At 44.3% G+C, this 22,416-nt stretch overlaps 1 protein-coding gene across 1 annotated transcript in view; it reads right to left on the bottom strand.

Moving 5' to 3' along the window:
- Fez1 (fasciculation and elongation protein zeta 1) overlaps positions 1-21,703 on the bottom strand; it is a 49,084-nt gene extending 27,381 nt beyond the window's left edge. The window contains exons 1-3 of the mRNA XM_055622386.1: positions 21,524-21,703; positions 11,026-11,381; positions 3,331-3,430 (exon numbers count right to left, since the gene is read on the bottom strand). Of these exons, the coding sequence (XP_055478361.1) occupies positions 3,331-3,430; positions 11,026-11,336 (411 nt within the window). The 5' untranslated portion in view covers positions 11,337-11,381; positions 21,524-21,703. The remainder of the gene's footprint in view (positions 1-3,330; positions 3,431-11,025; positions 11,382-21,523) is intronic.
- Positions 21,704-22,416: the final 713 nt, after the last annotated feature.

Below are 22,416 nucleotides of genomic sequence, written 5' to 3'. Positions count from 1 at the left end.
CATATTGGCCCACAGCCTATTGGAATCCTTGTTCACGCAGGCTGAAATGGGAAGACTAGAAGTTTGGAGGCCAGCCTAAGCTACTAAGTGAGTTCCGGGCTAACCTAAACTACATAGTGAGATCTGGTCTCAAGAAAACAACAAAAATTGTTCACAATCAGTATTAGTGGGGATATAGAATAACCAGAGTTCTTACCTTGGAAAACATTTGCCAGTCCCTTAGAAGTTAAATACAGATCTGCCATAATGGCTCAGCCTTCCAGACCCTCAGGTTTTCCCAAAGAAATGCAAGCACATATGTGTCACTACAATGATGTAGATGACAATGTCCATAGCAGCCCAGGGTTAATCTACAGATGAGTGAATAAGATAATTGTGGTGTATCCATGCAATTGACTACTATTTAGCAATAAAAAAGAACAAATAAATTTGTTTATCTTTATAAGCGGTTGCGGCTATATGACAAGCTGAGGCCCTCCTGCTTGATCTTTGTAAACTATATAAATGTGTCACCTTGAGTTTAACAAAGCTCAAATCATTCTCTCTGCAGTCACAATTCAATAGTATCTATGATTCAGTTACTTATTTTAGTCACAAAGGCAGGCATGAGCAGATAGGGAAATAAACGGATTCTTGGCAATGTCCACAAAGTGGAAGATTACAGGGCTCATGAAATTGAGACCACCCCGCTGTGTGCATATGGCATACCATAGGCGCTTGGTTGGCCAGGCTAACAGAAGGAATTCAGAGTAGTGGTTAACCTATTAAACCATTTAAACTAGGGTCAGCTATTAAGTCCTTCCATTGTAATAAAGCTAGATGATAAAAGGAGGGCAAGATAAAGCAGCCTTCCTCCATCTATTTTTATCACCTGTCCTGTGCTCAAGGGTAACCTTCCCAGGGTCTTTTAACTCTCCCAAAAGTATCAGTCCCCTTGAGGAGAATCTACAAGTGAGCGTGAGCATCCTCTTGTACAGAACTACATAGAAGATGTGTATAAATACATATGTGTATACTTACGTACATATATGCATATTTACATGTATAACTGCATATGACATATGTATATAGGTATAGCTACTATATAAGATAACTACAACAGCCTATCTTATATATGCATTGGCTTGGTTCACAAAATAAGCTGGAAAAATGCCCAGAGAGATAGATAACAGAACAAAATCTGCCTCTTGAATCAGGAGAATTTGCTAGGACTTCTGTAACTAGACTCACTGATTAGCAAGACCTTCTCTCTTTTGTTTTAGGTAAGTACAAGATGCTGTACATAGATGAGTGCCAAGAGAAAATGCACAGTCAGGACTGAGAGCCAGTTCTGGTGCCACTGTTGAGTGGGCTTGCAGTAAATCGCAGCCTCGGTGTCACTGTCTTGCCTGCCAATGAAGCCTTGAGGTCCCGAGAACTCTGTATTGTTTATGATTTAAAAACTTGATTTAAAAACTTCGAAAGGATAAGCAGCTACTTTTCCATCAAGTCAGCCAAATGCCTATCCCTCCGCTGTGCTATTCTGAGCAGTAATCTGCATATATACTGCCCAATCATGAACATCTGCATCCTGTTCTTTTACTTGGGACCAGTTCCTGAGCTCCCAGGGTCATGTGATCTACCACTATATCAGCTGCTTGAAAAAAAATCATCATTTTCTGAATCTCCAGAATGCTACCAACACTTCCTGTATTCAAAGCTGTCAAATTTTCTTCATGGCTGAAACTAGAAAGTGAAACAGGTAGAAATTGTCTTTTAACATAAACAGGGCCATTAAATGGCTTAACCTTTTGCTATTAGAATACCCCTTGGCTATTATGCAGCCATTTCACCTGAATATTAGCTCAGTGTTTGTGTGTGTTGTCCCCCAGGCCACCACCCCTCAACTTTTGCTGAAACTCTGGCCTCCAATGTGACAAGCAAGGGAGGTAGTGCCTTGGGTAGGGTGATTAGATATTGCAGTACTCATGAATGTTATTAATTTCTTATAAAAACAAGTTCAAGGGACATCAACTTGTCTCTTCTGTCAGGTGTCGAAGTCACAAGAAAGCGCCGCCTATGAACAGGAATTGTGCCCTCCCCAGAATGAATCTGCTGGCAACTTGATTTTAGACTTCCAGTCTCTGAAACTACAGGAAATGTCTATTGCTTATCACTGAGTCAAAGATACTCTGCTCTGCTGACTACGAGAAGAATTCTGGATCTTCTGAGAGATATACAACCAACTCAGAAGACGTATCCAGCCTCCTTTTAAAGAAAAGCTCCTTCTTTTTTAAAGTGTGTGCTTATGTGTGCATACGTGTGTGTGTGTGTGTGTGTGTGTGTGTGTGTGTATGTGTGTATGTGTGTGTGTGCGCACACGCGCGTGTTTATGTCTATTTGAGTGAATGTCATTTGTATGAGGGTGCTCACAGAGGCCAAAGAGGTTATCATCCCCCTTGGGCCTGGAGTTACAGGCAAGTAAGCCATCTGACATGGGTGCTAAGAACTGACCTTGTGTCTTCTGCAAGAGCATCAAGTGTGCTTAACTGCTCTCTCTCCAGCCCCATTGAAGCCCTAAGTTATCCTCAGCACTAGGGAAAAAAAAAAGAATACAACACAACACCTTCCTAACCGTGGTGTAAGCCATTTCACCCGAGCCCTAGCATTAACTTCAGGCTGTAAGACCCATTGGTGCTTGCTCATAGCATTTGCTTCTGATGGGGCTGTGCAGTCCATTTTAGATGGCAAAACCTGATTCTTAAAAATATTTCTGTTTGTATGTCTGTTGAGACTAACGTCTCACACCCTGTAGCCTAGGCTTGCTCAAACTTATGGCAATCCTCCTTCCTTGGCCCCCTAAGTGCTGGGATTACAGGTATGTCAGCAGTACGCCTGGTTACCTGACTTAAAAAAAAATTGTTTGAAGAGAAGCCTGTAATAGTCAGTCTTCTCCAACTTGCTATGCAGGTCATAACACCCAGGTCAGCAGTAGAAGACACTGTAGGTGCTGGGAGTGTAGTCCCTGACAGTGTGCTTAACGTGTGTAGCAGTCTGGTTTCCAGCACCACAAAGAAGGAACAGGAAGAAGGGAAGAGCCTGGAAAGAGGGTATCTGCTAACACTTCTTTCATGAATAAACACCCCAATTACCTCAGACACACGGTATCCTTCCTACCTTACATTTTATCCTTCTCAACAGCTTGTCAGACACATTGAATCTGGTGATGCAATGTTCCTGACAATGACTCTAAACTATTGCTCTAGAAAGCTATTGAGTTGTTGAACATTTTTCCTTGCTGGATTCCATATCTTCCCAATCGTAACTAAATAGGGGCCCCCAGAGAGGTACCTCAGTGTCAGAGCTGTTGCCATTCAGAGCCTCAATGTTTGGGTCCCTCCAGTCTTCTGAGAGTGAAGGGATGTAATTGTCTGTCAGAGCATCCCAAACCCTGTAAACAAAGAAAAGCTCTCATTAGCACACATCTGTGGCCAGGCCCCGCCCGGAGGAAGGAAGAGCCTGGCCAGGCAATAGAGAGGCTGCTGTGTGTGCCAGGCTGAGGTCATCTGCCTTCCAGCATGCAGGGGCAGCAGCTGAAAGACAGGATTAGAGGCATGTCCAAAGGAGAAAGCCACTAGCATGGGGCCCTGGCCAGAGGCTTCAGAGGGAAAGGTGTTGTGTTTTGCTGAGAAATTAATCTGCACCCCAGTCATACAGTTTATTTCTGAACCTCAGAAGTATCCTTGTTCCCTTCTCACAGTCTGAGAGAACTGAAGGGTAGAGGAAGGGATTGGGCAGACTCCCTGCCTGAGTCTTGTTAAGATTGGATGGCACGTTTCAACCTCAGAGGCCTCTCCTCTTCTATCAGGAATTGGCTCCTTGATACCTAATGTAGGCAAGTGGATAACATCAATATTGTAAGTGCTTACTTCTTTCCCAGAATGCTCTAGGGAGCCCACAGTGACACAATTCTGCCTTCTTCTTACATAGAATTTAAAGGTGCTGTGTTGCCATTATGGAAACTAAGGCAAATGTACAAAACAAAAAAACCCAGGCATGGTGATACCTCTAACCCCAGCAGCACTCAGGAGGCAGAGATAAGTGGATCTCTTTGAGTTTGAGGCTAGTCTGCTCTACATGTTAAGTTCTGGAGTGGAGTGGGGAGATGACTTAAAAAAACATTCTGAAGTCACAAACATATCAGGAAAATGAGTGAATTAGTTGAGCACAGACGCTTGAAATCAAATACAAAATAATAAGGTAACTGCCTTAAAATCAGGACTGGTATAAGATATATGGGTATATAAAAATATTTTTTCTGGAAAATAATGTATATAACTGGTGATTAAATTTTAAAAGATCTTACGAAAACAGTTTATTCACAGGGTGGACATCTGCTTGATATTTTTCTACCATACAAGAAAGCACTTTGAGAGAATGACGTCACCAAGCGTTCATGAGACAGCCACTCAGCAGGATTTCAGAGCCTGTTTCCTGTGTGTGTGTGTGTGTGTGTGTGTGTGTGTGTGTGTGTGTGTAGAGTATGTGTGTGTGCGTGTGTGCGCGCACGTGTGTGTGTGTGCGCGCACGTGTGTGTGTGTGCGCGCACGTGTGTGTGTGTGTGTGTGTGTGTGTGTGTGTGTGTGTATACCACAGGATGAATTTGGGTATCTTCTATTGCTCTTCACCATATTTTTGAGGCAAAGTCTCCACTGAATCAACCATTTTGGCTAGGCTTGCAGGCTTTTGAGTCCCCATGACCCACCTGTCTCTTCCCCTTCAGCACTACAGTTCCAGATGAACTCTGCCGGTACATTCAGCTTTTTACAGGGTACTAGAAAATCCAAACTCAGGTACTTATGCCTGTGCACGAAGCACCCCCCGCCCCAAGCCATCTCACTCATCCCAGAGGCTGCTTCTTAAACCATGGGGGATATCCTAATTACTGTCAGGGACTGTTAAAGCTGCATAGATCCCGCTGGTACTGTAGAACCAAGAAGAAAACATGGCTTGCTAACTCAAAGAAAAATGCTCCAGCCGCCACACCCACTGGAAAGGGCATGAGCCTGCTCTCAAATCACTGTTACATTAGTGCTTTGGGAATGAACACTCCTTCAGCTGTGTTCCTGCAGGAAATCCTGGAGAAGTGAGATTCAGCAAAGTCCAAAATAGGCTGTGTGCCCTTAGTACCTGAGGGGACCTGACATCATAAGGGACTGCATGCCTTGTATTGACCTTGAGATTGCTTAAGTCCTGAAAGTGACAGTTGGGAGCTTTTCTCCCCTGAGCCTTTATACTACTCTCTGGTTGTTTAGTTTTATTTTGAAGACAAAATTTGAAACTATCTCTGGCTGGTCTGTAACTTGCTTTGTAGGTCAGGCTGGCTGGAAATTCAGAGATCCATTTGCCTGTGGGATTAAAGATGTGCCCCACCACCCTCAGCAATGATTTTGGATTTCAATGCTAATTCTGGGTTCTAGGCAACTTCCCAACCCTGTACATCCTGAAGATTTCAAATCATCTTCATTTTTTCCTTTTCTTTTCATTTATTCTTCATTTTTACCCTTTAAAACGAAGCTCCTCCTTTCGTATACCCTTTCCATAGTCACTCAGGGGCCCTGATATTATCAACAACCAATCTACTCTTAATACACAGTTCCCAAGCTTATCCCTCTTCTAAGTTCTATGTGAGGATGGATGCATTCACTACTCACAATTTTCAAGGCTTATAAGAAAAACCTAGAATAGCACTTCCCAAATTTATGCTTTTACTAATGGTGGAGGTGGCCTTTGAACTGAGGCTGCACAGCAGCAAACCCATACTCCTGCTCACTATTTCAATTCTTCATGATTCAGTGTATGGCTGACATTGGTATGGGCATCAAAATAATATTTAAATCACAGGCCGGAGCAGACACCAATTCAGACAGCAATTCTTAAAACATAGTCCCCAGTAACATTATTATGGTCAGAGAGCAGGGTATGCCAGGACTTCTTTGGGGGTCTCTAACCTATGGTGGCAAAGACAGAACAGGCAGCTAGCCAGCCACAAGAATGGAGACGCCAGCTGGGCATGATGGCGCATGCCTTTGATCCCAGTACTCAGGAAGCAGAGGGCAGATCACTGTGAGTTCAAGGCCAGCCTGCTTTACAAAGCCAGTCCAGGACAGTCAAGGCTACACAGAGAAACTCTGTCTCAAACAAACAAACAAACAAACAAACAAACAAACAAACAAAAAATGGAGAAGCCAGTGATGGTGGTGATGGGGCAGAGGAATTTTCTGTTTAGAAGACAATGTGAAGGGCTTCCTGAGAGATTAAGTATCATCCTAAGAATGGTTCTTGGAATGGATATATTCCTTTTCATACAATTTTTTTGAGACAAGGACTCACTATGTAGTCCTGGCTATTCTGGAATGAGCTATACAGACTTGGCTGGCCTCAGACTCACATGAAAGCCAGGTTTGGCAGTTCGTGTTTATGATCAGCACTAGAGGAGGCTACAGGAGCATTGCTACTAGTTCTAGCTCAGTTTGGGCTATAATTGAGACCTTGCCTCAAAGAACCAAAAGAAAAAAGTATGCAGGCAGAGGAACTTTTCTATGACCATAGGGATCAAGAAAGCAAATTGAATCTACAGTATCAGGGCTAAAGGTAAGAACTGACACAACCTGACTGATCTTGCTTACTTGATAAGTGAAAGGGAAGGGAACTTCTGCTGCTGCCTCTTGAGTGCTGGGATTAAAGGCCATCGTACCTGGCTGAGATTTAAAGCCTTACTTCTCAGCGGCAAGGATGAGGCTGTAACTCACTAGTAAAGCGTTTGTCTAGTATTGCAATGGCCTGGGCTCCCTCTCCAGAACAATAAACAAGCAAACAAAGGACACTTTCTGGGAAGCATCTATCATTTACTCCTACCTTGGAGAAGGGAGAGTTTGCTAGCAGGAGTATGTGGCTACTTATATATCCTTGACCAAAGGACGAGACAGGGTTTCTCTGGGTAGCCCTGGCCATCCTGGAACTCATTTTGTAGACCAGGCTGGCCTCTAACTCACAGATGTCTGCCTGCCTCTGCCTCCTGAATGCTGGGATTAAAAGCATGTGCCACTACTATCCTACTTGAGAATTAAATTTTCTTAAAGATAGTTATCTACTACATTTCCCTATTTGACCATAAAACATTCACTTATCTTTAGTGTAAAGTATGTCTAGTGGTAGTTGATTTATTGGGTGGGCTTTGCTTTTAACAAAGCAAAGATTATTATCTTTAGCTCATAATTTCTATGTGAAGAGTAGGAAACAACTATTGCTCCCAAATGCTTAGACTTTTGTAGAGTACTGCAAGGGCCGAGAACAACTCCAGAGAGACAAGAGGTGGGCGAGAGCTGTCCATTCCTATTTTTGGTTTGCTTTGGCTTGCTTATCTACTCTCAGTTTGTAGTAGCTTTAGAAATGTTCTAAATTCCAGGCCTATCTTTTATAACAAGGGAAAAGAGTGACTGCATATACGTAAAGAGGAGATTCTGTGCCAGTGGTGGTGGCAAAAACTTGTAATTCTAGAATTCAGGACCCTGAGTCAGGAGGATTCAGTCCAATCTGGTCTGCATAGAAAGATCCTATTTCAAAAACTAAGCAGCTAAGGGAACGAGGGGGAAAGAGAAAAGGGGAGCAAATAGGAAGAAAGGGATTGGGGAAACAGTGAGAGGAAAGAGGGGAGATGATTGTGAAACATTTTCTGAATTCAAAACCAGACAGAAAGACAGACAGACAGACAGATAGATAGATAGATAGATAGATAGATAGATAGATAGATAGACAGATAGACAGAAATGGCTGTAGCTATAAGATATACTGTTTAAATCTGTCTCTCCCTTTACTATTTTACAGACAAGGTCTCTTACAAACAAGATTGCCCTGGAACTGATTACGTAGCCAGGACTGACCTTGCATCTGGCATCCTCTTGCCTCTTCCCCCAAAGTGCTGCCGTTACAGGTATGTGCCGCCACACCTTGGCAGCTCTCCTTTAATTCCACAACCTCCATGCCTTGAATCAGAGATACACTGACAAATCAATCGACTCCCTATTGGCCAAGTAGTTGCAAACTACAGAAATGAAGACTTGTGGGCAATTACTGCATTTCTTCTGTGGTTTGTGCTATCTTAAGGAATTCCATTTAACCATGAATCCCCTTGTTTTTATTTCGGGCTTCTAGTCTTTATCTCTAATTCCACTCAAACATACTTCCAGTTTATTTGTGGACGAAACATCCCTCATAATATCACGTTAGGACAAAAGCACTAAAGGAGACTTAGAACCACGTTAGACCTTGAGTCATCCTTTTACTTTGCTTAGTCATAATTTCACAGCTGAAAGACCTGGATAGTGTCTACAAAACAAGTATGCAACGTGATTCTGTTTATTTTGAGTTTCTCAGTGGCTCTAAATGCACCAAATGCTTAGAAAGTGCATGGTTTCTCTCTTCATCTCCTTCCACTCCCCACACCTTCCTCTGCCTCTGGCTCAGCAATTACCCAATCCTTAGCTGTGGCATCAACTAGGCAGTGAAGGCAGGAAAATGCTTGCCGAGAAGCCCAATAATCCCATGTGATGGTAATTAAGGTTGATCAGCCTCTGCTAATGTGCCAGGAGGGAATGAGAAGCTGCTCACTGGGCTTTTCACCTTTAATAGGCAGAGGAAGAGTTCAGGTGCAAAGAGATGATTAGTTGGAAGCATTACAAATAGGAACTGGACTCATTTATAAATGCCGTTTTCAGAACACATCCTGGGTGAGGAAAGAAACCAGGCTCTCTGCAAGTCCTTAGCCTTATTTCATTGAGCCTGAGATCTGGAGGCTTCAAACGTGTGGACTCATGCAATCTACTAGAGTTAAGTGACTTGACCAAGGTCACAATGAGAGTAAGAAAATGAGAATTCATAATCTCTGTTTGAAAGTATCAGTTGGAAACATTAAAATTGAATTGCAACATATAACCCATGGTTATATAGCATTAAGTAAAGAGAAAAGAGTGGCCTAGAAATACAATGCGTGGACCTTCAAGGTTAGTTATTATTACTCATCCAGCTCATTAAATAGTGTAAATTCTATTTGAAAACACTACTTGATCACTTACTACACACTAAACCCTGTGTGAGGGGGGAGGGGCTATACACCAATGAACAAGACAGACCCTGTACAACTCCTGCACGTCCAGCCCTATCTATTTCCAAGTCATCAGGCATGCCTTCCTACGTCAGGATCCTCTAGAGTGTGTTTCTTACCCTATTATTATGGGTGGTATTTTATTTTTAAATTCAAGTCCACAAGTAAAAAGGGGGACCTGGGAAGTAGATCAGAGGCAGCATAGCTGTTTTGCACATGCAAAGGCCCAGTTTAGAGACTTGCATGGATGGGAACAGAGCAACACCACTCCTAACAAACCAACTACTTGACATTTTTTTTGTGTGATTTCTAAAAAAAAAAAATCGATGCATATTTTATCTGTACCAGAATTCATGTGTTTTCTTTTAAATCTCTAAAATACCTTAAATACTTTCTTTTGAGACTATTTCTCATATACGCAAGTTGGCCTCAAACAGAGCATATGCAGCTGAGGATGACCCTGAATTTCTGATCCTCCTGCCTCCACCTCCTGCTGGGATTACAGCCATGAGTCACAATAGCCTGTTTACTTGATGCTGGGGATGAAACCCAGGACTTCATGTGGGCTAAGCAAGCATGGTGGTGTAGGCCTTTAATCCCAGAGGCAGAGGCAGAGGCAGAGGCAGAGGCAGAGGCAGAGGCAGAGGCAGAGGCAGAGGCAGAGGCAGAGGCAGAGGCAGAGGCAGAGGCAGAGGCAGAGGCAGGTGGATCTCTGTGAGTTCGAGGCCAGCCTGGTTTACAGAGTGAGTTCCAGGACAACCAGGACTACATAGAGAAACCCTACCTTGAAAAACCAAAACCACTCTTCATGTAACAGATTGCTTCTCTTCCTAGCCTCTCCTCAGGTAATGCTTCCCTCTGATTCCTTTCCTTCTCAGCTGTGAAGGCCCTAGAAGGTGGCTAATAAGCAACACAGGAAATCTGCTCAAGCACTCAAAAACCACATTACCTAGTTTCAACTTCCTTTTGAAGCTCTCAACTCAGATGCTGTCTTACTTGAACATATCTCAACACTTGTGAACTTTCCAGGTCTGGGCGTTTGTAATTCTGTAATTTGGGTGTTTCTTGAGGCATACTGTTCAGTTTATGATTAGACCATCACCATTAATTAATTCTCTTCTGGTCCTTATTTTTAATATCTGGGAAGGTTACCATGGGGAAGAGAGAGAGCCTGAAAGATGGCTCAGTGGGTAAAAGCTCCTCCCACCAACCCTATGACCTAAGTTCAACCTCTGGGACCCACAGGGGTAGAAGGAGACAGTTGTCCTCTGAGCTCCATGCATGCATGATGACCTGTGTATGCCCATACACGTAAAACAAAATAAAAACATAAAAAAAAGGAGAGGAGATGGAGAGATACCTCAGCAGTCAAAAGACCAGCTGATCTTTGGAGGAACTAACTGGGTTTGATTCCCAACATCCACACTTCAGCCCACAACCATCTGTAATTCCAGTTCCAGCAGATCCCAGACTCTATTCCAGCCTCTATGGGCAAAAGGCACGTGTATGATACACATATACACATGCAGACAAAACACCCATACAAAAAATAAATAAATAAATAAATCTTTAAAACAGGAAAGAGAAAGGTAGAGAGGGAGGAAGAGAGGGGAAGTTAGATCACCATATTTTCTTGTTCCTAAAATTCCATTTCGTGTTTAGGAAAACCTAAATCCTTCGTTCCTCTAAAGTTTCAATCCAGAAAGCTTTCTCAAGGTGACCACAGAGGGACATCTAGAGAACAATGTCAGCCTTCACCAAAGTACTACCTCACAGGTAGTACAGGTGTAAGCCCTGCCCACATAGACAGTAGCTCGCTCTAGGTCAAGAAGCCTGACTACGGGTTCTGTCTGGCCCAGGAGAGGGTAGCTGGGGCTTCTTACTCCTCGTCCTGAAGGGTCTCCTCCTCCTCCTGGATCTGCAACTGGTTCTTCACTGGAGCCAGGTTCTCGGTCTTGGCGTTGTAGTTCCGAAAGCAGACATTGAGCTTCTCATCAAATTCGTTCACGAGGTCCTCCATGGACTTGAAGCTGATTATTTCAGATGAAAAATTCTCAAGTTCAGAGAGGGAAGGGTCCTCCAGGTGGTGAGGAGATGTGCCATACAGACTCTGCGTCTTCTCCTCTGGTTCCTCGGAGCAACAGGGCCTGATATCCTCAAACTCTTCATCCAGACTTACCAGTGGGGCCTCCATCCTGGCACCACAGTGCAACGATTGCAACCGTCAAGCTCTGTTTCCCTGGAAGAAATACATAAGGCAGTGTGAGTTTGGATTGGGCTTTTGTGCCAGATCTGCCTGCCAGTTCTGCTGAGGATCCAGCTCACATCTTCCATTACTCTACATCCCTTGGAAAACAATGACTCCTTTTCTCCTGCACAAAACCTAGATTTTTAAAATGCTTATGAAAGCAGAAGGGGAACTGTTTGATAAGAGGAAAGGGACCAGTGGGAGGGTGACTGGGGGTGTGCAAAGCAAAGGAGAGTGAATGTGATCAGTGTACCTTATATAAATATGTGAAAAGCTCCTAACAGAGCCCAATTATCATTTCGTATAATGAATATATGCTAATAAAATATGTCTAACAGGACAAGAAACACATCCTGGGGATGGAGAGAGGGTTCAGAGGGTAAAGTGTTTGCTGCACAAGCATAAGGACCTGAATTCAGATCCCTAGTACCCACAGAAAATTGGGATATAGCAGTGTGTCTCTGACCCCAGTGCCTTAGAGTGGCGACAGGCAGATGACTCACAAGCCAGACAGTCTAGCTGAAATGACAAGTTTCAGGTTCAGGGAGAGACCCTGTTTTACAAAATAAGGTGGATTTCTTAAGTACCTTCAGTCATGTGGCCTTGACAATTTGTTTCTGGTCTATTACTATTGCTTTGCTCTGAACAAAGTTTCCTCAATTTTTTTGGTGTGTATTGGGGGTGGGGGGACAGACAAAATAACAAGATGGAGAAGAAATTTAGAAATCCCTGTGGACATCAACCTCTGGCCTCCACATGTACCCACACTGGTGCACACACCTACAAACACACCTGAGCACAAGGATATGCCACACACAATGCCACAATGACCACCACCAGCAACGACATCATCAACAGCAGCTTAGATTTTACTAGAGAAGCCATAGCTTCTGAAGCTGCTTACTACAATGCACTTAAACAGGTCAAATATCACTGCACATTTTCATAATATGAGCAACCAAAGTGAACTCTGGAGGGGCCCCGAAGCACAGTGATGAATTATGTGGCTCCTAAGCCAGGATGACTGGGTTTCCATTCTTCTGTCCCTACCTTAAGCAAGTTACTTAACGTCTCCCTTTCCAAGCTAGCAAAAACAACAGGATCTACCTCAGAGGAGTGTTAAAAGAGTAAAGAAGTAAGCACAGCTCAAAAAGAGTGTCTAGGATATGATAAATGCCAGTATTATTCAACATTCTCTCTTACTATTACTATTACTCACAGGTCCACACCCTTAGTTATGTGCTCCAAAAATCTACGGTGGTTGTGGGCGCTGTTGTCTTCTTCTTCTTCTTCTTCTTCTTCTTCTTCTTCTTCTTCTTCTTCCTCTTCTGCTGCTGCTTCTACTTCTTCTTCTCTTCCTCCTCCACCTTTTACTTCTTCATCTGCTTCTCCTTTTTCCTTTCCTCCTCCTTCTATTCCTCCTCCTCTATCTCTTTTTCTGTACTGTGATTATAGGCTTGTGTTATTAGACTGCCAGGCCTAGTTTAGACATTGTTTGTTTTTCACAACTTCTTGTATCAAAACCCAGCCTCACCTAAACTTATTTGACAATGAAATCTAATATGACTATAAAGCTGCTTATGGTCAAAAATGTTTTGCTGAAGAAACATTGAGTTTTTAAACAATGAAGGAAATGAAAGTGTAGCTTAGTGGCAGAGCGCAAGATCAGAATACGTGAGGCCCTGGGTTCCATCCATAACACCAAAAAAAAAGAAAATGAAAATGAGTAACAGAGCTAATTACCTCAGTCTGCAGTGGATGAGATGCAGAATATGCAGTGACTCCCATCTAAAATTTGAAATAATCAAAATTCTGAAACATGTTGGCCCCATGGGTCAAGAAAAGGGATCCTGTATCTAGAAATTACTCCCGTCATTAATAAATTATAGAAATGCATAAAACACCAACAGACACTTTGAAGCCCAGCATAGTGGTGCTTGCACCTGGAGTCACAGCGGCTCAAGAGGCAGAATAGTTTGAACCCAGAAACTTGGGGCTAGCCCGTGGTCTATTGTCATCTGAGAAATAAAGTCTAGGGATAAAGATCCAGGGTTAGTACTCACCTACTATGTGACAATCCTGTGAATGCTTCCTAGCACCATTCCACCCACTTAAAAAAATCTACATAAAATATAGCTAAGCTTTTGGTCAGGACTGGTAGCTCACACGTATAACTCTAGCACTTGGGAATCTGAGGTAGGAAGCCTGTCTCAAGTTCCTGGCCAGCCTGAGATACAGAGTGAGAGATACCCTGTTTCAAGGGCAGGGGGGCAGGAGGATGGGGATTCAACCTATGTGCTCCAAAAACCAAACATGTATCCATCTTAAGTATTACCCACTGGCTACACACTTAGGCATCCTTCTAAATTCAAACAGCTCCATGACCCCTATCCCCTCATGCAGTCCTTTTCATACACTGTCTTCAGCTGTGATTTCTGCTTCAGTCCCCACATGCAGGGCCCTTCCCAATTTTAATCTAATTTCCTTGAAGGCACAGATGCCCTTTGGATATCCTCCATGTCTCCAGCACACTGACGGTCCTGTGGCAGGCAACCAATCAATGTGTGCTCATTGAGAAATGATCTTCTGCCCCATATAGTTTCCAACAGCATTCCCGTCTGTCACTGGTCTACACAAGTCCAACTTCCTTCCTGGCTACACAAAAAGCTAGTCCAGCTTTTCTCTTCTGGTCTGATCAGCTATATGTGTAAACTGAAACCACACCCAAGTCATGGGACTTGTCCAATGAGTTCTCACTTCCCACATCTACCTACAAGACTAAACTATGCAAGACAGAGGGCATGCTGGGTGAATACTGGCTCTTACTGGGATTTTGCTGAGATGAAGCCAGTTACCATGGCATCAAAATACACTCTGAACATTTATAGTTTGCAAAGGCAGTGTAATAGAATAATTATATGAAAACCCTACCAGCCAGGAATGGTGGTGCATATCTGTACCCCCAGAACTCAGGGGGCACACGGGAGAAGATTGCTCCTGACTTCAAGGCTATCCTGGTTTATGTAATGAGTTCCAGGCCAGCCAGGACTACATGGTAAGACTGCATCTCAAAAAAAAAAAAAAAAAAAACCGGGAAGAAAAATAAGAAAACAACAAAATGCTGGGGGAAAATATACCCCAAAACAGATAAAGCAAGGCTGGAAGTGGAATTCAGTGGTAGAGGCCCTGGTTTCCATCCTTTTCTGACTGGCTCATTACCAACCAGTTTGAGAGTTATTGGGGCTCTCAATTGAGAAAAAAAGACTTCCTTCTAGGCAAGTCTATAGTGTATTTTCTTAATTTGTGATGGATAGGAGGGTCCAGCCCACTGTGGACAATACCACCCGCCCCCTCACGCATGTGGGAGGTCATATAAGCAAGCAGGCTGAGCCAGTAAGCCATGTTCCGATATGGCCTCTGCTCCAGTTCCTGCTTCAAGGCTCCTGCCTTGAGTTCCTGCCCTAACTTCCTTGATGACGGATTATGATGTAGACGGTATAAGCAAAAACAAAACACTTTCCTGCCCAAGTTGCTTTTGGTCACTGTCTTCATCACAGCAATCAGAACTCTAAGACGATTCTCAACACAGAAAAAGAAGACGCTGCCAAGACTCCTAAGTGCAGTGGTTGGCTGAATGGCATATATCCCAGGATCTGATTTTCTTATGGATTACCATAAAAATACTAGCATAGAGCAAGTACCTTTAGAAGCTCATTTTTAATAACTTTATAATTTTAATTATAGAAACATATTTACTTATGTCAATATATCCCAAGTATTACCATATTAATACATAATTCATATTAAAAATATGGAGACCATTATATTTTCTATTAAATCATTTTATAGTTATGGTCTTTCTTTGGACTAGCCACCTTGCAAGTACTCAAAAGCCATACATGCCTAGCAACCACTAAAAAATTTCATAATATGTACACACACACACACACACACCATTTAAAAAAAAAGAAAAAAGAAAGTTCCAGACTGCCTGGGCTCCTCAAGCTCAATGTTAGCCTGGCAATTTAGTGAGACGTTGTATTAAAAAACCCAAATCGGTCTTCAGATATGAGTATATAACCTGGTGTAGCCATGAAAACCAGGAAAGCAAAAATTTACTATGGGGCAGAGAGAAGGAGTGCTTGAAGGGGACTAGCAGGATACAAGTGATACAAAGTGGGAAATGGAAAAAAAGGGGGTGGATTTAATTGGGCATTCGGGGAGAGAGTTCAATACAGAAGAAGAGGAAAGGAGGAAGAAAGAGTAACACTGAGTATGTTTGAGAAGGCCATAAGGAATTCTTATTTTTACTTACCTAAAATTAATATAATGAATATAAGTGTATGAGCATATATACATTTTAAAAATAAGATTATGCTACTTGGACTGACAATGCTCCCCTCAAGAACCATTGACTATTTAACAAAAACCTCAGTATGAGGCACATGAAACCCCCTTTTGATCTAGGCTATTGCTGTTGCCCTTGGTTGCCCATCAGAGAGATTAAAGGTAAGTGCTTATTGCTAAAAAGATCAAGTACTTGGGACTTATGGGCTAGATGTGACCCGAAAGCCTTCTCCCTGAGAACTATCTTTCAGGTGCTATGCTAATTGCCAAGGGAGAGAAGCAACCAATTGTCCTACCTATGAGCTGCAACAATAACAAGCATAGCAAGAGATCCCTAAAGGTACAGCAGCAGCATTCATATCTTTGCGGTAACCAACATCTGTCTAACCGGACTTAGGGCCTCCTCAATAGGAGGGAAATAATGTCTGGGACTGAAAACCTAGCCAACCAGCTGATGAGGCTATGGATCTTAGAGTCGAACTTACTACTGCCACTTTACTAAACCAGCAGGAGGATCAAAGTCATCCTCAACTATATATCAAGTTTGAGTCCAGTCTGGGTTATATGAGACCCTGCCAGGAGAGGGAGGGGGTAAGAGATAGAGAAGAGAGAAGGGAAGACAAGAGAAGAGAAAAGGAGATCAACAGAGAGAAAAAACATCATTTGAAGGACAGAATAAGGTTGCCCAGGCTCATAGAGTGGAGGGAAAAAAAGTGAGAAAGGTGTAGAAATCCCAATGATGGGTCAGAAAGAGAAAGAAGTCACTGGAAATTCTGTACCAAGAAAGGTCCAGAAAATTCAAAGGATGAAGACATTGTGTACACCAATAAACTAAGAACAAGCCACTGGGGCAGTGATGGTATTTAGTAAAGACATTTAAAAACAAAACAAAAATTTAAGAAAAATGTGGCCTGAAACCCACCCAACGGGAAACAGCCAACCCCTAACACGATTGACAATACTCTGTTATGCTTGCAGACAGGAGCCTAGCATACCTGTCCTCTGAATGGCTTCACACAGCAGCTGATAAAAACAGATGCAGAGACCCAGAGCCAAATATTGGGTAGAGTGCAGGGAGTCTTGTGGAAGAGTGAGGGGAAGGATAGAAGGACCGAGAGGAGACTGGAGCTCCACAAGAAGATCAACAGAACCAAATAACTAGAGTCCAGGGGGCCTGTGGAGACTGAAGCACCAACCCAGAACCATCCATAGATTGGATCCAGGCCCCCTATGTAGCCAATGGGCAGGTTGGTCCTCTTATGGGTTTCCTAGTAAGGGGAGCTGGGAGGGGGGTGTGCTGCCTCTGACATGGACTTTGTTGCCTGCTTTTCCATCACTTTCCCTTTGTGCGGCTGCCTGACCAGACCACAGGGGAAGAGGATGCGCTCAGTCCTGATGAGACTTGATATGCTGGGGTGGATGGGGGAGGGGTCCTCTTCTCTGAAGAATAGAGGAAGGGGAGTAGGAGAAATAGGGAGGAAGGGTGGGAACAGGAGGAGAGGAGGGATGCGGCTATGAACTGGGATGTAAAACAAATAATAATAATTTTTTTAAAAGTCACAATCAGTTTAAAATAAATCACATAAACAATGGTATCAGAGTTGTCCAGCTTCATAAAGGAGAGTGCCAGACATCTCCAAGAAATAACAACTTAAAAGTTTGGGAGTAGAGATGCTGGAGAGATAGCTTGGGTGGTTAAGAGCCCCTGATTTGATTCCCAGAACCCACAAAGCTGTTCACAACAATCTGTTAACTTCAGTCCCAAGGGATCCAACACCCTCTTCTGGCCTTCCTGGACATTTCATGAACATGGTGAACATACGTACATGCAGGAAAACACCCACACATAAAATAAAAGATGGGAGGAAAAGTTTGGGAGTATGTAGAAAAAGGTGTAACAAAATAAAGCCCTTAAATTTCTGACGAGAGAGCGAGAGAGCAGGCACACACAGAAAGTAGAAAGACCTGTGTCAGTTGAGATTATGGTCTGTCATATCCATCCCTGACTTCCTGTTCTGGTCTGATCGACCCACCTTAGCTGCAAGAATTTGGGCAAATTATCTGTTCTTTGTGCCTTAGTTTCCTTATTTACAAAATGGGGTTTTTCATAATATTTATGGGGCTTGAAGATGGCTCAGTGGTTAAAAGCAACTTGCTTTTGTAGAGGACCTAAATTTGGGTCTCAGCACTCACATCAGGCAGCTCACAACTGCAGGTAACTCCAGTTCCAGGAAATCTGGTGCTCTCTTCTGGCCTCCCAGGCTTCTCACACACATACCGCCGTGCATATACACACACAAGCACATAAGTGAAACATTTAAAAATAATAGTAAGTAGGGGCTGAAGAGATAGCTCAGTGGTTAGGAGCATTTAGTGTTCTTGCTGAACCCAGACTTGATTCCCAGCACCCACACAGCAGCTCACAACCTTCTATAACTCCATTTCCAGGGCATTCAACTCCCTTTTCCGGCCTCCAAGGGCCCCAGGCATGCAAGTAGTATGCAAACATGTAAGAAAAATAATCATTCATGAAAAGTAAATATAGCTAGAAATTTGAAAATAATAATAAAGTTACAACTCAAGGCCATTCGGCTTTCCTTAGAAAGTCAGGATATATTGCTTAGATGGGTGTGGCCAGGAATGGTGGTTCACAGCTTTAATCCAAGCAGTCAGGAGGCAGAGGCAGGCAGATCCCTGTGAATTCAAGACCAGCCTGATCTACATGGTGAGTTCTAGGCCAGCCAAGGTTGCAGAGTGAGACATTATCTCAAACAAACCAAGAAACAAACAACAACAACAACAAACAAACAAAATGTGGATAAGCATGTTTCAAACAAAAGAAAAAATATCCCTGCCATTATGCTCAGGGTATGCTGCTTCAAAATGTGTATCAAATGAGGGGGGAAATGCTGGAAGGATTTGGGAATCTTTTTCATCGGAGCTTTAAAAAACTCATTTGGTCAAATTTTCCAGGATCACAGGTCCCATTTCAGAGAGATCCAAGAGCTGATCAGCTAACTAAAGACACTTATACTTCCTTGAAATGTGTATTTCTCTCTGGGGGTGACAGAGACTCTAGCATAAGGTGAGGCCAGCAGGAGTGCTGAATCCATCAACCAGCAACAACAGCCAATCTAACCAGAGTTCAGGACTAAGACAATTTTAAGCTGTTTGTGGTGATGTACACTGGGTGGTGGCAGCAAGATTGGGAATTGGTGGTCCTCCTTGGCTACATGACAAGTTCCACCATAGCTGAGGCTGCATGAAAGCCTGCCTCAAACAAGCCAACAAATGCACTGAGCTTTGGATAGCAGATCAAACAGATATAAGCACTTAGGAGCTGAAAGACTGCTCAGGGGTTAAGAGCACACATAACTTCAACTCCCAGCACCCATATAGGATGGCTCACAACTGCTTCTAACTCCAGCTCCCGGAGATCCAAAAGATCTGGCTTTCAAGGGCACCTGAACTGATGCATACACATAATTAAAAACAATCAAAATAAATCTTTAAAAGGAAGTATCTATATTTAACTGAGATAAACCCTGGAGAATAAACATTCATCTATAAAATTATAAGAAGAAGCGGGCATCTAGATGCCCCTGTAGGTTAAAAGTGCTTGTCCTGCAAACCTGACAACCTGATACCTGGATCCCACAGTGGAAATCCTCATAGCTGACCTTTGGCCTCCAAACTGTGCTGTGTGTCACACTCATGTCTTCATTCACACACACATCACATACACACAGCTATTTTTCTTAAATCAGATAAAACCTTTTCCAAAGATTATCGAAGACATGAATATCAAGGTTTAGAGTTGAGAAACATGGTTAGTTGAAACAATCCGTAATATAACCTGACCGGTGCTCATCAACTCACTACCCAGGAGCCACGACACACTCTGTGAACTATCAGACAGATGATGCTAAAACTGAGAGCACACTTTGGAAATCTGTATTAACACAGTACCCGGCGTGAATGGAGCATCTCAGGCTGTGGCACAGTAAATGACAGTCAAACCTCAAGAAGGGGTTAGCACATCCCTTTGGGGGGGGGGCCTACCTACCTTCCTTCTCTAACCCATCCTCTTTTGTACTCCTCTAGGTAGGTGCCTTTATTTCCCAACTGAAATGTCTGAGGTAACCCTGCATCCTTCCATCCTGGCAAGCTGCCGTGCCCTCGGCCTCAGCTTCTTCCCAAGTCCTCCTCCCTTAAAGCTGGAGGAGCAACTCTGCCGCTGAGCATGTGTGACATCTGGGGTTCTGTCTTCAACACCACACACACACACAGTTGATGTTAACATAAGGCGTAGACCTTCTTTGTGCTTCCAAAATAAATAAATACGTGAAAGTGGCAGAGAGGGAATCATGGGAAAGTTGTCTTTTTCTTTTTATTATAGAACATAGTACAGGACTATAGTTCAAGCGTTGCATACAATCTAGTTCATTTATCCCGACTCCAAATACGTGGTGTAATCCGGAAGAGAAACACGCACACACAGAGAAAGCCCTCAACAGAAACGTCTAAGTCTCTCCCTGCAGCCTAACGGTAGAGAAGCTGCAGCCTGGGTCTGCGGTACAGTGCCTGCTTCACGGAGCCGAGGGAATGGTGGATTTCACCGTGCCTCTCCTGCTGGGCCTCTTTGCACCTCCACACATGCCCATTCTATCTCCCTATTCTTTCCATCACTTGCTGTGTAGACCCAGTTGCCTCTGTGCTTCCCCTCCCCATACAGATCACTAAAATGTCCTCTGTTACCCACTTCCAGACCCCCACGGCTCCTTGGCAAAACCTGGCTAGCGTAAGCTATCCATTTTGCCAGAGAGAATAAATACTCATTTGCCATGGCTCAGCAACCCCTTCACCGGACTCTGCACCCTCCCCCCTTCTCTTCGGCTCCATTCACCTCCATTTCAGACCCCCCTCTCCCTCTTCTGTCAGAGTAAAGAAAGGCTCTTCTAGGCAGCACAATGGCTGGCGCTCTGAGGAAGCCCAGCTCATCCCACGCAGCCCCTGCACATACTCCACTGTCTTCCCTTTGCCAAACGAGACCTGGACGCCGAAATGGTGAGCCGTGCCGGGAGACGGGATGCGAAGGGAGAGGCAAGAAGGCAGAAGAGCGGATTGTATAACACCCCTCCAGCTGAGCCCCCAGTCTGCAGAGCCTCGGGCCCCGAGGACCACAACCGGCTCTGAACACACCTCTCCTCCCCGCCACACTCGTCCTTTCTCCGACCTGCTCTGTGTAGTAAAACAATCGCTCCCCCAGGACTGCAGCCGGAGGTTCTGACAGCGAGAATATGCGGGGAAGGCTCCACATCCCGCGGAGGGGCACTAGGAGACTGCAGGGTCAGATTCTTGGAGACAAAGATGATTTTGAGAAGCCCGAGATAACGGTCCTGAAATGATATATGGGGTCCACATTGCTCCAGCACTATCAAGCAGGGTTTCCCGACAGTGTGACACACACACACACACACACACACACACACACACACACACACAAGCTCACAAGCACACACACACGCACGCGAACACACACACTGCTCCGAGATGATGCTACCAGTGCGGAGAATCTCACTCCGGGCTCCCTCAAGACTGGGCACGACCAGTGCCACGGCCTCAGCGGAGGATGGAATCCAGTGGGGATGAGAGTCGCCCATACCCCAAGGAGTCCTATGAGAGAATCTCGAGTCGTCCGGCCTCCCTCGCCACCCGAATTCGAGTCCCCGGCTCCAGCACCGGGGCTAGTCCAGACGAAGGTCGGCTCCCACCCCCCTCCGCACCTGTGCAGGTCCTGGAGGAGGGAAGCGGATTCTGGGGCTCAGCGGGACATCCCCATCCACCGGCTAGTGGTGGCCCGGCTCAGCACGGCAGCCGGCAAGCCAGCCAGCAAGCGCTCCCGCTCCCCGGCAGCTCCGGTGGCGCCCGGTCCCTGCGCTCGTGCCCGGGCTCCCGGAGGCGCGCCCGCACTCGGGAACCCGCCCAACGGGCGCGCCCAGAGCCTGAACGTCATCCTTTCGTGAACATTCATAGCTTTCCTTGGAGCACGTGGACCTGCCTTTATTAATATTTATGAATTGCCGTTCTCCCTTCTTTGATACTGGCCCTCTGCTTCCCACATGAATATTCAGAAGCCCCGAGATGGGGGAATGCAATTGCTACCAACATGGATTCTTCAGAGGGCCTAACACTAGGTTTTGGATAAAAATTCAGGCAAATCAAATGGAGTAGATGGGCAGGCAGATGCTGACAAATACACTCAAAGAGCCCCCTGGCACTTTCTGGACTCTCCTTTCTGTTCAACTAGGGCTTGAAGTGGACAAGCCAAGGGTTTCGTCCTACCCCAAACTTGTTCATAGTTCAAGGTCAAGGTGATGGCCTGGATGGCGGGAATAATTTTGTCACACAAAACTATGGGATGCAAGTGAGAAATTTTAGTGTGTGTGTGTGGGGGGGGGGGGGGGCGTTCCAGGAATAGAAAGACTTCAGATAATAGAGGAAAATTCAAGACACGGAAATAAGGAAGATCCTTTAGAACCTCGTGAAAATAAACACCTCACGCATTGGTGAGCTGTGTATACTCTCCATATGAAATCTAATGAGGAAGATGGATTGCAAAGATGGCAAGTACTTTTAGGCCAAACCAAGGATAGCATCAGGGGGTGAAGGGGTCTTC

The sequence above is a fragment of the Psammomys obesus genome, unplaced genomic scaffold (genome assembly GCF_907164565.1).
Source record: "Psammomys obesus unplaced genomic scaffold, mPsaObe1.curated_primary_1811, whole genome shotgun sequence".
In the NCBI taxonomy this organism is placed as follows: domain Eukaryota; kingdom Metazoa; phylum Chordata; class Mammalia; order Rodentia; family Muridae; genus Psammomys; species Psammomys obesus.
The sequence above is the reverse complement of the archived record's forward strand: the minus strand, read 5'-3'. Positions and strand labels throughout refer to the sequence as shown.